The 14,664-nt window shown below is 38.8% G+C and overlaps 1 protein-coding gene across 2 annotated transcripts in view; it reads left to right on the top strand.

Annotated features, from left to right (window-relative positions):
- Positions 1-14,664, top strand: part of RASGRP3 (RAS guanyl releasing protein 3) — a 1,166,392-nt gene that overhangs the window by 953,778 nt on the left and 197,950 nt on the right. For both annotated transcript variants that reach the window (XM_044058961.1, XM_044058951.1), the window contains one exon: positions 8,116-8,231. In XM_044058961.1, coding sequence (XP_043914896.1) covers positions 8,116-8,231 — 116 coding nt within the window. The remainder of the gene's footprint in view (positions 1-8,115; positions 8,232-14,664) is intronic.

Here is a 14,664-nt window from a genome sequence, read left to right as displayed (position 1 = left end):
GAGAAAATCTGGTTCTCCAAAGTGCCTGGCAGCCCTGAGGTCATTCCTTGCTTCCCATTCCTCAGATGCTAATTGAGACCCAGTGTCCTGCTCCGACTCTGAAGTCTTAACAGATCCTGCAACCTAACCCTGTCTTAAACAATAAGCTTCCACACAAACCCTAACAACGGATCATTTGTCAAATGAGGCTGACCTGTTGCCTCATTTATATTAAAACTAAATAACCTGCTGCCCCATTTATATTAGAACTAAAACTGTTACCTAGAGTCAGTTCGGACTCCATCAACATCACAGTATCGGCCCCACTGCCCCTCCTTCCTACTCCTCTTTCCTCTCTTTCCAGAGGTGTTAATGGGTGGAAACTCCTTCACACCCTTCCTATTCCTCCCTCCTTTTGCTGGTGCCTTCAGGATCCTCAAAACAGACCTACTTCTCTGGTTGTGGTTGATCTTCCACTTGCTGAAAGAACTCCTTTGCTTGAGACATGAACTCCTGCCATCCCAGTCTTAATTCCTGCATATTCACCATCCTACAAGAAAACACAAAGATCATTAATAACCATACCATGCGTATCTTCCCTTTGCTACTATTCCCTTTAGTCTCAACAAGTTTAGGATCAACTACTACAAGAGACTTTTCCACCCTTCTGGCACCAACCCATGTACCTGTGGTCATAATGTTTTATTATATTCTTATTATTTATGTATCTAACCATTCACATATACCTCTGTATATCCTAATACCCAGTTCTGTTTCCAGCACTTGTCTCACCCACTTGCTCAAGAAACAAGGATGAACCCCCCCCCCATCCAAAAAATGAGGAGAATCAGGGATACCTTAAATCCTAGTCCTGTTAATCTAAAAGCATGAAATTACATACCACTACTGAAGTACTTGAAACCTCTACTCTAAGAACTTATGTTAGTTAACCAGAGTAATCCTCCCTTTCCCTCACATCAGTACCCCCCCACATACACACACTGGTCACTTTCAGCCCTTATGCTATTCTTAAATTATTTTTGTCTATTTAACTTTATCAGTGAGCTCTCAGTATACCTTTATACAAGGGAGTAGTTCTATTCCAGTCATCAGGCTCACTTGACCTTTCACTCCAAAGTTAATTCTCATCTTCTTTATAGCTATATTTCTAGCTATCTGTCTATCTATCTACACACAAATATATAGGCAACCATGAAAGCATGTTTTCAATATGTCTGTCAAACAGGAATCTCCTTCTTCACATCTATCTGCCAGTCAGGGTTGCCAGCAATTTCTGCGCCACCCCACCATCTTTTGGAAGGGGAATGCTAACTAACAGTCCAAGCCAAGACTGACCATATGCCAGCAGCCATCCACCCTCCAAGGAAATTACATATCTGGAGGTAGTTGCAGTCAGCTAAGTAGCATTGGAAGAACCAAAGAAGTTCACAGACCACCAAGGCAACAGCCGTATGGCTTCCTCAACCCCCTACACCAACCAGCTAAGCTTCTTTTTCTTTTTTTATATAATCTATCTTGTAGCCAAACTGTGTGGACAGCCAGAGAAATGATGGTGCTCTCATTATCTCCCCATAAGTCTAAACAGACACGCACTAGTGCCCCAGCTTTCCAGCCTAGCTCACGCAGTACTTGCCAGCTGCAACATCAGAACACTGCTGGGCAATTAGGAACGGACTGTATACAAAGGAGGGAATACAGAAATACAATTCCCAAGGCTACCATGATCCAGTTGCCATTAGTCATCACAAAGAAGCCAAGTAAGCCTGCCAATATATAATGTGCCAAAGGCACCAATGGATCCACCAGCCCTGTTTTACTGTAACACAAAGATACGGTCAGCTCCCTCTTTCTGGACAAAGACAAATTTGTGGAATGAGAAAGGCCTAAAAACAGGGACAGATTTTAAAATATCGTTCTTATAAACTTAGAAAATTGCTAGAATTACTAGTTTTCCATTAGTGTGCATTTTATAAAGTAATTTCTGTCCTCAAATACTTGATGGGAACCACCAGATTTAAGAGGAACAGTCCAAAATAAGAGACAAATTGGCATGCACTACATTGACTACAAATGGTTGACACTTAATCAAAAAAAAAGAACAATGTTTTATGAAGGGGGCTGTGCCCCCAAGCCTCCTGCTAATTATATACACCAACTCCAAGATTGGAAAACAGTGGGGGAAGGGAACATTGCCACTTCCAATGTATAGAGTTTCCACAAAGCAAATGCCAGCATCCTGCAGTAAACTGGCATTTCAATAAAACAAGCTTCCGTCCTAAACATTCAATGTAACAATATATGGTTTTGTGTGTTTGTGTGTGTGTGTGTGTGTGTGTGTGTGTGTGTGTGTGTGTGTGTGTGTGTGTGTGTGTGTGTGTGTGTGTGCATGTAGCTCTCTTTATATATATATATATCTATATATCTATATATATATATATATATATATATATATATATATATATAAAATATTATATATATATATATATATATATATATATATATATATAGGAATACATTCATTTGGTTGCGTGACTGTTCACCGAACATCGTTTTTTCTGAACCAGAAAGTCGAATTTCAAGGTGTTGAATGGTCAGAATGTCATAAAAAAAACTCCAAATTCGACATTTCCGACCACTCTACCACTTAAGCAAGTGCTACCATGGGTCAAAAAGGGGGGATGTTTTGTGTTTCAACATAATTTCATTCGCAATTATGCAAAGTTGCTGCATTGTTTTCGAACATTTTACGGTTGGCCATCCACCAGCCGACCAAATGCGTGCATACCTATATATATATATATATATATATATATATATATATATATATATATATATATATATATATATACCATCTGATTTATATGATCATCTGCCCTATCATGGTTTCTCACATAACTAACTCCTGTAGAACCTACCTACCCCATCGCCAATGGAGTAAATCCGGACTAAAGAGAAAATCCAAGGCCTGGACACTGAGAATAAGTGCTAAGACTGACATCCTAACCCAGACCTGTCAACTGTCCCTATTTTGGAGGAACATGCTTATTTTCATGCCTGTTTTAGGATGTCCCTATTTTTGGAGGTATGTCCCTATTTTCAGGCTTGATTTACCCATTCATACAATTTTTGGATCCTCTCATCACAAATGATTTTGGAAGCTGTCTAGTACACAGAAAACTATGCCAAGTGACCAACATACTAGTAGCAACAATAATTTAAAAAAGAGGACACACATCTTACATCTCCCCTTTTCTGAAGCAAAAATAAATGGCCTCACATGGCAGAAATTTACGATGCAGTGATTAAAGTCTGCATTACACTGTGTCTTTAATAATGTACTTAGATTTTTCCATTATTTTTGCCACTTGGGATTAAATTGATCAGTCACAGCATGAAGTTATGGGAAAGAGTAGTGGAAGCAAGGTTAAGAAGGGATGTGATGATTAGTGATCAGCAGTATGGTTTCATGCCAGGAAAGAGCATTACAGATGCGATCTTTGCTCTGAGAGTGTTGATGGAGAAGTACAGAGAATGTTGGAAGGAGTTGCATTGTGTTTTTGTAGACTTAGACAAAGCATATGACAGGGTGACTAGAGAGGAGTTGTGGTACTGTATGAGGAAGTCAGGAGTGTCAGAAAAGTATGTAAGAGTGGTACAGGATATGTACGAGGGTAGTGTGACAGTGGTGAGGTCTGTGGTGGGAGTGACGGATGCGTTTAAGGTGGAGGTAGGGTTACATCAAGGATCAGCTCTGAGCCCTTTCTTATTTGTAATGGTGATGGACAGGTTGACAGATGAGATCAGACAGGAGTCCCCGTGGACTATGATGTTTGCAGATGATATTGTGATCTGTAGTGAGAGTAGGGAACAGGTGGAGGAGATCCTGGAGAGATGGAGATATGCTCTAGAGAGAAGAGGAATGAAGGTCAGCAGGACTAAGACAGAATATATGTGCGTGAATGAGAGGGAGGATAGAGGAATGGTGAGGATGCAAGGAGTAGAGGTGGCGAAGGTGGGTGAGTTTAAATACTTGGGATCAATAGTTCAGAGTAACGGTGAGTGTGGAAGAGAGGTGAAGAAGAGAGTACAGGCAGGATAGAGTGGGTGGAGAAGTGTGTCAGGAGTGATTTGTGACAGACGAGTACCTGTAAGACTGAAAGGGAAGGTCTACAAGAGGGTAGTGAGACCAGCTATGTTATATGGGTTGGAGACAGTGGCATTGACAAAAAGGCAGGAGTTGAGCTGGATGTGGCAGAATTAAAGATGTTAAGATTTGCACTGGGTGTGACAAGGGTAGACAGGATTAGGAATAAGTATATTAGAGGGTCAGCCCAGGTTGGAAGTTTGGAGACAAAGCCAGAGAGGCACGATTACGTTGGTTTGGTCATGTGCTGAGGAGGGATGCTGAGTATTTTGGGAAAAAGATGCTAAGGATGAAGCTACCAGGTAACAGGAAAAGAGGAAGGCCTAAGATAAGGTTTATGGATGTGATGAGAGAGGACATGCAGGTGGTTGGTGTGACATAGCAAGATGCAGAGGACAGGAAGAAATGGAAACAGGTGCTCTGCTGTGGCGACCCCTAACGGCAACAGCCGAAAGAAGATGATGCCTGTGTAGTATCCCACATTCCTACTGGAAGTAGAAAGAGTTATGTGCTATTTGTTATTCAAATAGAATGCTAATTAGATGTCCAGAACCTGGGAAACATGCATTCGACTATCCCAATTTCACCTAACTGCCATTTAACATTTTGTAGTAAACCTCTGGGAACATGTTTTGTGACTGTCATGAATTAGCAGACTTTAAAAATTCCCTACAGAGTACTCAGTCAGGAATACTGGGTGAGCAAATTAATGTAACTAAGGAATGTTTTTTTTGAGCTGGGATACAGGATCTGAATTGCCTAGACATAGTAAGGCCTTGATAAGTTTGACAGAATAAGAGAAAGTGAATTAACAGCCCTAACCCCATAGCTCTCAACCTCTTACCCCCAGAATCAGGAACAAATAAGAGAATGTGAAATAACTCCACCCCCGTAGCACTCAACCTCTTACCTCCAGAATGAGGGACAAATAGGAGAATGTGAAATAACCCTACCCCCATAGCTCTCAATCTCTGACCTCCAGAACTGGGACAAATTAAAAAAAAAAACAATGGCACATTTTAAAAGATTTGCACTATTAACACGAAAAATTGACAGAATAAGAGAATGTGAAATAAGATACATTTTCAGAAGCAAAATAATTATATAAATTTAATTATTGTCATTATTATTAGATGTAAACCTGCATGTCCTCCCCGCGGTCAAGTGGCGTTCGAAAGACATGCATAAATGGGCGTGCCTTCGTTGAAGGTTGGGCGTCGAGCTGGCACCTTGGCACCGTAAAAATCTACTGCCAATCGTTAACAGACTGGAGTTCCGCTGTGGCGACCCCTAACCGGGAAAAGCTGAAAGAAGAAGAACAACAACATTATTAGATATAAACCACCACCATTTATAATAAGTGAATAGTATTTTTAATGGGCAGTTGTCAAATATGCAAGAAATAAAACTTCAAGTAATTGCAGTTTTAAAAGTCATTTTTAGTTTTTTTTGGGGGGTGTATATTATAAGCACGAAACTGCAGTTACTCGAATACAAAAATGTCGACACATATTGAGTGAATCACGAAAACGCCGAACGTCCCGAACTTAGAAATTCAAAATGTCGAATCGGCATAGTTGGCCCTTCTCCGGTAGCTCCTTAAGGTAAGTGTGCAATAGTTATGGACTTATGGTTAGGGTGCGGGTTAAGGTAAGTGCATACATAGTAATATTTGTAAGCTGTAGTTTAGGGTTAGAAGTAGGGTTTTGTCAAGTGTATGTATGAGGATTATTTACTTTGTGTGGGATGGTAGTATGTAGCAGGTGGTGGGGTTGGCCAACTAGGCTGATTTGACATTTTGAATTTCGCAGTTCAGGACGTTCGGCGTTTTCGTGGTTCGCTCACTATGTGTCAACGTTTTCGTATTCGTGTAACTGTGGTTTTGTGCTTATAATATAGACCCTTTTTTTGTGGGGTCCTGCACCACCCTCTACTCACAAACTCTCAGCCTGTATATATGGGTCACTGCACCTCAGATTAAGGCCAATGAATGAATATAATTCCCCCTTCAGTATGAGCTGTCCATACATTTGACTTGTATGTCAGCAATGCTTCTTTACTAAGAAAATCAAGGGCCTAAATCACAAAAACTATGCAGACCAGCTCAAAGTCTTGTCCCTCCTCTCATTGTCATAGAGGTGGTGCATGCCTTTCATATAGTGCCTCAACAGATCATATCCTGTCAGACCTATTGCACATTCACAAGTCCAGTGGGGGCATAATCATCCTCTCAAGAGATCTAAATCTCTTTTGCAACATAAATTGAACATGCTAGAGGGATAAATATGCATCACAGAGAATACCACTTCTTTGGAATTGTCTTCCTTTCCACATAAAGCAAAGTACTTCTCTTACAGTATTCAAATGTAATCTGGATGAATGGATGGGTAATACGTACATTTTCTGTTCACCTCTGGGCTGTTCACCCTTAAAATTTAAGAGCTAAAATATGCATGGGAATGTATGGAAAAACTTCTAAAGTTCCTCATGGATCAGGAGAGAGAAGTAAATACCTATGAACTTATATCCTTCAGAAAATGCATGCTGGGACAAAACCTGTTATTGTATCCGCAATATTTAAAATATGTCCCTGATTTTGGGCCTCTGTCTCCCCCAATATTATTTTTGGCTTTGTCAAGAATTCTTGAACTAAGAAGTATGTGTCCCTTTTCAGAGGCAATCCTGAAGCACTGTCTGATTAAGAGGCTTGCTCAGAGTCACACAGCAGGCAAATGAAGGTAGAAGGAATCAAATGTTCTACTCTGGAAACAGGAAGCAAATCATCAACAACTGACAACTTTAGTCCTCTGTGCTAACTGCCAGTCGACACAAGGAACTATGGGTGTTAAACAGAAGAGATGCAGTCATACATCTTAACTATCCAGAATTTTACAAAATGTCCAGATTTTTACCTCATAGATTTGATCTATCCCTCGTAATATTTCTGGGTAATCATTGAGGATTGCAGCCACTAAGTAATTAAGACATTTGAGTTTCAGACAACATAACCTTCAGAAAATGTATGCTATTTTAAACCATGTTATTCTAGCAACTTTGTATGTTTATAAAGAAAGACTTAAAATATGCTCCAGATTCTATAATTATAGTAAGGGAACTGATTGCAGAATTACTGGCAGTCATTGTACAATCACTGGATGACTACCATAAACAATTTTCAATGGCCTTTTAGATGCTGACCACTAGCACCTGTTCAACGAGGTTTTTTTTTTTTTTTTTTTTTTTTAACATCCATGGGATTCTCAATTTGACTCATTTGCCAGATGTCTTAATCTGAAGTGAGGTTTTGGTAGGTGTGATAGCTTTATCGATCAGCAGTTTTAGTGGTTATCACTTCTCAGAATTCCATGGCATGTGTATGTGTACAAAAGCCAGTACATAGCTAAAGACTCCTGAAAGGAGTAAACTGAAGAACTTCAGAGGTATTTCCAAGTTATAAGATAGAAAGAGTTTCATTGTTTAGACTTAAACCTTGTCACAGCTAATCCTGTAGTCCCCAGTAAATGTAGCAGTGGCACCTGAAACTATAGACCATAAACACTTTTAGATGGGCATAGGCTCCCCTGTAGCTATGGGTCTCGGACAGCCACCCAGTTTACCATTATTATAATGTGCCACTTTGTATATGGAATGTACTAATGCCTATTTACAGGAAGTAACATGCCACATGGTATACTTTCTGGAAAAAGTCTGCGTAAACACCTCATGCAGCTGGTAACCTATCTACAGTGTCTGCGTTGTTTCTGGAATATTTTGAAACCCATCAAGATATTACAAGGATATCCACTGATTCATCATGGGGACTGGAAAGCCACGACTGCCTGAATTTCTCCTGAACAATACATGCTAGTTTATTTTTTAGCAATACTAATGAATGTATTTCATCACCTTGCATTAGCTGTATGTTTCCTGCCATCTCTATGTGACTATATTAACTATGATATTTTTCTCAGTCTGTTTTCAGAAACTATGATCATGATCATGACGGCTACATATCACAAGAAGACTTTGAGAGCATAGCTGCCAGTTTCCCTTTCTTGGACTCTTTCTGTGTGCTGGATAAGGATCAGTAAGTCTTACAAAATCATTCTTTAATGTTAATTGCATGGCATGTAGAGGCTTTTCTATGAAATATACATTTGTTCTGTTAAGTAAAAACTGTTTCATTGCAACAGCCCAATTAAGACCAGGTGCATGAAATATATAGAAGCATAATTTAAAATGTGCCTGCTATATAAAATAAACAGTCAAAAAACACCAGTACAAAATAGCAATCTCTTGTCACAGTTTGTTAAATTAACTGCTGGTTTACGATAATGTAGGAAGGCAATAACATCAGAAGCACATATTGTACTTGTCTGAGAATCGTTTTCATGTCAATTCTCTCAATGTTCACAGCACAGAAAAACTAGTAATTCTGTCATGTTTGATGGTAATGGTTTGGATAAAGTATTAGTATGCTACAGTATATCAAGTTAATGGTGTAGCTAACAACAAAACAGGTGGAAAATGTCATGTGCAAACATTTGTGTCTCAATAGAAAGGCATAAAATATCATTAACCCAAATTGAGAACAGAAAGTCAGACTTACTTTGTTCTGTGCTGCATTGTAAGTATATCTCTTAACCTTTTAGTGCAAAAAATCTGGACAAAGCCACAAATAATGGGAGGACAAAGAAACAAAAATAGGGATGAATTTTAAATATTCATATTTTATTTACTTAGAAGGTTGCTAGAATAACAGGTTTTGCATTAGCATGCATTTTCGGAATGATATGAAGTCCAAAACCCAAATGTCTGCCCTTATTTAGTTATTTTAATCCTCAATGATTAGCCAAAAAAAACTAAAATTTTACAAGTAACAAACCAAATTTTGAGGCAAAAAAAATGGATATTCTGCAAAATCTGGACAGTTGAGAGGTATAATTGTAGGGAAAATATTTTTGAACAGTCATCTCATTTTGCAATGTTCAAGATAAAACACATATCTTCTCACTACAGATACTTGTGAATAGCAAAGTAGTTTAAACGTTTGTTAATAGCTCTTTGAATTAGAAGCAAGACTGGTCAGTTAACAGCTCCTGGATTGATTGTGTTGACACCTCAAGAAGAATGTGGGAGAGGGTCTGTCAGCACTTGGTCAAAAAATTGAAAACTTATATGCAGTTCATCTAGTTCATTTTCTGAGAATGTATAGCTACTGATAAAGAGGTAAGAGCTTCAATGAGAACATAATGAGTAATTCAATCAAAGTGAAGATGAAAACAGGTTCCAGAAGCTGTGCAAGATGTCTGTGACTCACATTATTGCCATTCATTTTACTTAAATGGAAGTTAAAAATTATTTCCCTATGTCTAGCTTAACTCACATAAAAAGGCTTTAATCTGGATTCTGGAAAAAACCCTCAAGGATCACTTTACAGTCGCATGCCCATTGAGATATAATAGTCATAACCATTTAATTATTCTGAAGCATTAGAATAGTCAGAATAGAGTTAATAATGAAATAAATGAAATATGGTGGGAACCACAATTAAAGTATTTATTCCTACGTACTTTTTGTTGACCAGGTTAGTCCCAGTAGGCCAGTGGCCTCTTTTCAATGAAGACCCGAGCTGATATTCATGCTGGGAAAGGGAGTTTAGCCAGGACACTGGAGAACTTCTCCTACTATTTTTGATAAGTGCCATGGGATCTTCTAAACCCATCTGTGCTTTCACCAGCTCAGACAGATGGAACTTCAGTTTAACATCCTCATCCAAAGGATGGTATACCTAGGAGTACAACACCCTCCTTATGCTACATTGCAGTATCAGTATTTCAAAATTAATCCAAGTATCTGGCATTTTAATAGAACCCACAGCCTTCTACACCAATGGATAGTGTACTAACTGTTGAGTGACTGGAAGTTTTCCATTTAAAACAGTTTCTTACTGAACCATGTGATTTACTCTGAACCAATTACCTACTTCTTCCCTCATAATAAAACACCCAAGTTAACCCTTTGTACGTTAACTAAAGACTTACAAGTGAATTGTCAAAATGGTCACAGAATGCCCTAGCTAGACACACATCAGTTTGCCATAGTCATACTTTTAAATTTAGAGTTATTGACCAAATAATCCCCGATAATAGAGGGGGTCCTTGTTCCTTACTTTTAGAGACACTTGAATTAACATGGCAGATCTGACTGAATGCTTGTTTCCATCCAGGTCTTAATGACATTTGTTCTATTTTAAGTTTGCTAAAACTTAAAGATTCTAACAAGATAAAGAACTATGTTAGCACTTTATGTGCTGGCAATAAGGGTGCTTTGTAGATTTATTTAGTGACCTTTTTGCCAGTTCACTTGTATGTCTTTAGTTAACGTATAAAGGGTTAACGTGGCTGTTTTATTAGGAGGGAAGAAGTAGGTAATTGATTCAGATTAAATTACATGGTTCTGTAAGAAACTGTTTAAGATGGAAAACTTGTTGAATGTTTTTATCTGAAGTTCTGGTTAACAATTGAACGAAAAGTGCTTAATAAATACTAGTGTGGTTGCTGTTCATTTATTTGTGTGGATTTGCAGTTTTAAGAATTTCCTGGTTTTAATCGATCATTTTTATTTATAGTGACATTTAAATGTTTATATGGTATAAGACATAAAACATATAACATCAAACATTATACAAAGAAAGAGTGAACTGCCTGAAAAAAGAAGTGACAGAGGAAGTGTAAAGAACAAAAAGCAGAGGTTTTTGAAAGGTTTAAAAAGGAACACGGACAAGGAAAAGAAAACGAGATCTGATATGATGCCATGTATATGCAAAAGAAAAAGCCAAACTAATCAGTAGAAAAAATGCAGCTTCAAAGATGTTTACAGAGAAATACAGGCAAGGACACCAACATATGGAAAATAAGATCACAAAGGGGGAATGTGGAAAAGAGAATTAGTGATGCAGAAGTTAAGCAAACAGAAATTCAAATGAGGGACTGTCTGTGAAGTGAATGTTTTATTGTGAAGACTCCAACACAGGTTGTTTCATAATATGATGTAATAGTAAGTTCCCAGATTAAGGAGCATCGGGTGGAGTGGGAGGAATCTTAAGAAAATTTGCCATATGGTGATGTTCTGGAACCTTCTGTAGGAAACCCTTATAGATTCATAGATTCATAGGTAGGTACTAGGCTATCAGCCCAAGGGCCTAAGTAAGCCTAGCCAACAAGGTTCAATGGCTTACACCACCCAGGAAAGTTATTTTCCTGTGCCACCATCGAGCAAAGCCACAGAAGTGATCCCCGGGGTGTATTTCCTATTTCCCATCCACTCATCAAGACTTTTCTTGAAGAGTGCTAATGAGGAACTTTGCTTGATGTAGATGGGTAGCTTGTTCCAGAGTATGGGGAGTCTCTGGGAAAGGAAAATCCCTCCAGCATGTCCTGTTTATTGTGGGAACAAGGTTTAGATCCCTAGAGAGTTTAGCTCGGAGGGATTGGGATTTCTTTACGTGTAGCATGTCCAACAGCTCTGGGTTTGACATAGCTTATATGTTAGGCAGAGATCACCTCAGAGTAGGTGATATGCTATGAAGTAAATCTGGAGTTTTTTGAGATGGTCAGGGTACGGCATCTGTTTGAGGCCAGTAATCCTCTTTGTGATGTACTTCTGTGGCCTTTCCAGCTGCTGCAGATGTCTTGTGAGGTACATTCCAAAAGGGGTGTTGTACTCTATAATGGGTCTAATGAGTGATGAGTAGAGGGGAACGATGACCTCTTTTTTCCTGGATAAGAACCCTTTTGTGATGAGGTGTGCCACGTAGAAGGACTTCCTGACTACTGTGGCGATGTGATTATCAAAGGAGAGACTACTGTCCACCTGGGTCCTAAGGTCTTTTATCACACATTCAGTGTTAAGCAGACTGCTTCTTATGTGGTAATTCATGGGTGCAGAGTTTTTACCAAAGGGGATGACAATGCACTTTTTGGCATTAAGCTTGAGGCCATGGCTCTGACACCAGGCATCTGTCTCAGTGAGGCCCTTCTGTAGGATGTCCACATCATTTGGGGACTCGACTATGGCTCCTAGTTTGCAGTCATCTGCAAACTTCATTAGCCTTTGAAAGTCCATTTGAAGTTGTAAAGGAAAGAAAGGGACAGGAAATAGTGACAACCCTGTCACAGGTAATGTTGAGGTATGATGAGCCATTGAGTCCCAATATGGAGGAAGAGCAATGAAGCAAGATGAATTAGAATATTATATGCCACAGGATGATGTTCTGGAACCTTCTTTAGAAGGCTCAGAGGAAAGAGAGAGCAAAGAGGATGCTCTCCTTCCAGAAAAATAATTACCTAAGGGAAGACCTGCTTAATTGTGATGGACAAACATATTAAGATAGATGAAAGAAACAGATTACAGAAAGCAATTTCATAAAGTAAGTAAATATTAGAAGACTAGTAATAGTCCTGATTACTGTATTCATGTGTTTTAAGAAAAATTCATGTGATATAACAGAAATAAATATGCTATACTATTGTGCAGCTAAACTAATAGATAAAGTGTTACCACAAAAGTGTAGCGTAACAATGGGAAGAAGGGGAACAAGCAGAATGCGACCATGGAAACACTGAATAGAAAAAACTGCAAAACAGCTACGACAAGTATCCCTGTTTGTATGATACAGAAACAGGAAGATGTCATCACAAATCCCTAGAAATATAGCTGTAATAAAAATCAGCATACAATAATGAACAAGATGATTTATTATACACTACTTCTAATAATAAACTAATAATATCATCACAAGCAGAAAAAAATAGAGGGTATACAGATAAATATAAAGGAAAAGTACAACATAAGCAATTCAGTGATGATCTATAGGTTTTATAGAGAACTGAAAAATAAAGCAAAATTAATAGAAACACCATAAAAAAGAAGAAATGGGTACATTTTGGAGAGGTATTTAAAGATCCTGTTGAATATAACAAAGTGCTGAATGGACACAAGAATTAAAGGAAACAATAAGGCAGATGATATGAAACTGGATGAAGTCACAGCTACAGAAACTGAGAAAAAAATAAGAAAAACTCGAGTGTACAACCAGGGGCCCAGATGCAGTACCTAACTTCTGACTAAAAATATTAATATCTTTACACAAAAGATTTAGCCTTAAGTAAGAATTAGTTATATGCACATCCTGAACAGACACATTTTTGGTTATCAGAAAAAAAAAATGATACTCCTCCTTAAGACCTGCAAGCCATCGTAGGAACTATAGACCAATAACATGGCTTCCGACAATATAGGATCATAGGAGATTGATAGGCTAATGGCCCCTGGGCCCTTACAAGCTTAGCCAAGAGTTTACCCCCAAAAAAGAAACCTCAATCAACACCTGTCACCCATGTCAATGAGGGGCACAGGTGGAACCCCTGGGACAAATTTGTGGTTTCCCATCCAGTAATCAAGGTTGCACTTGAACAGGGTCAGTGACATACTTTGTTTGACATGTATGGGGAGTCTATTCCAGAGACGGGGCAGCCTCTTGGAGACAAACCTGTGTCTCCAGCGGGTTTTGTTAATGCCACATATTAGATTTAGGCCTTTTGATATGGTAATGCGTGAGGAGTTAGACTTACAGATATGGAGAATCTCTCTCCACACTGCTGTTGTAACCCTCAGAAGCCATTTCTCACCTAGCAACTTTGTCATGTCTGCTGTGACCTCATCTAAGCTTGCTGCTTTCCCTGACTTCATTTTTCCCACTGTATTCCATAGAACCAGAATAAAAGGTGCCCACACCCTTTCAATCTAACTTGCTCTTTTAATATTAGTGGCTCTCCACTTAGACAGCTTACTTACCCTGTCCTTTATATCTAACTGCTTAGTACACACTGCAGTGCTTAGGATATTAACCATCTTTTCCTTTCTTATCTTTAAAATCTGCAATATCTATTGCAAGACCACCAATTATTGGAGAGCTCACATTCTGCCTCAGTAGTCATCTTGGGATTAGTGCTTCTGTTTTCTCCTTGTGAGAGAAGGAGCACATGGATCTTATTTCCTGGAGACTGATGATCACCAGAAAGCCTAATAACTGCTTCATAGGTGACAGCTTGCAATCTGTGCTTATATTCTGATCCTAGTGACAGAAGGAGCAGATTGCATTGATTTCTGGCTGTTTCTGGTTGGGAATGAGTGTCTGTACTTGACGTTCCTGAATGGTCTGTTTGTAATTCAAGGCATCTACCAGAAAAAGGCTGCAACAAGCCTATAGACTCTTCCATCATCTGGGACAAGATTGTGGATCACCAAACAGGCTGCGGCCTGCTTCTCATCTTGGGATTGTTGCTAATTTTTTTTGCTTCTTGTGAGAGAAGAAGCAAAGGAGCATTGCATTTCAGCAGAGTGAAGCTGTGGTTAGACCAACACAAGTAGCAGTCAGGTAGTAGCCATTTAGGTGACACTCCCCTTTTCATCATTCTTGACAAGGTAAGTCTTTGTTTTTAGTAAGAACTGCTTAA

Source organism: Protopterus annectens, chromosome 1.part2 (genome assembly GCF_019279795.1).
Source record: "Protopterus annectens isolate FY-2018-M chromosome 1.part2, PAN1.0, whole genome shotgun sequence".
Taxonomy (NCBI): domain Eukaryota; kingdom Metazoa; phylum Chordata; order Ceratodontiformes; family Protopteridae; genus Protopterus; species Protopterus annectens.
The sequence above is the reverse complement of the archived record's forward strand: the minus strand, read 5'-3'. Positions and strand labels throughout refer to the sequence as shown.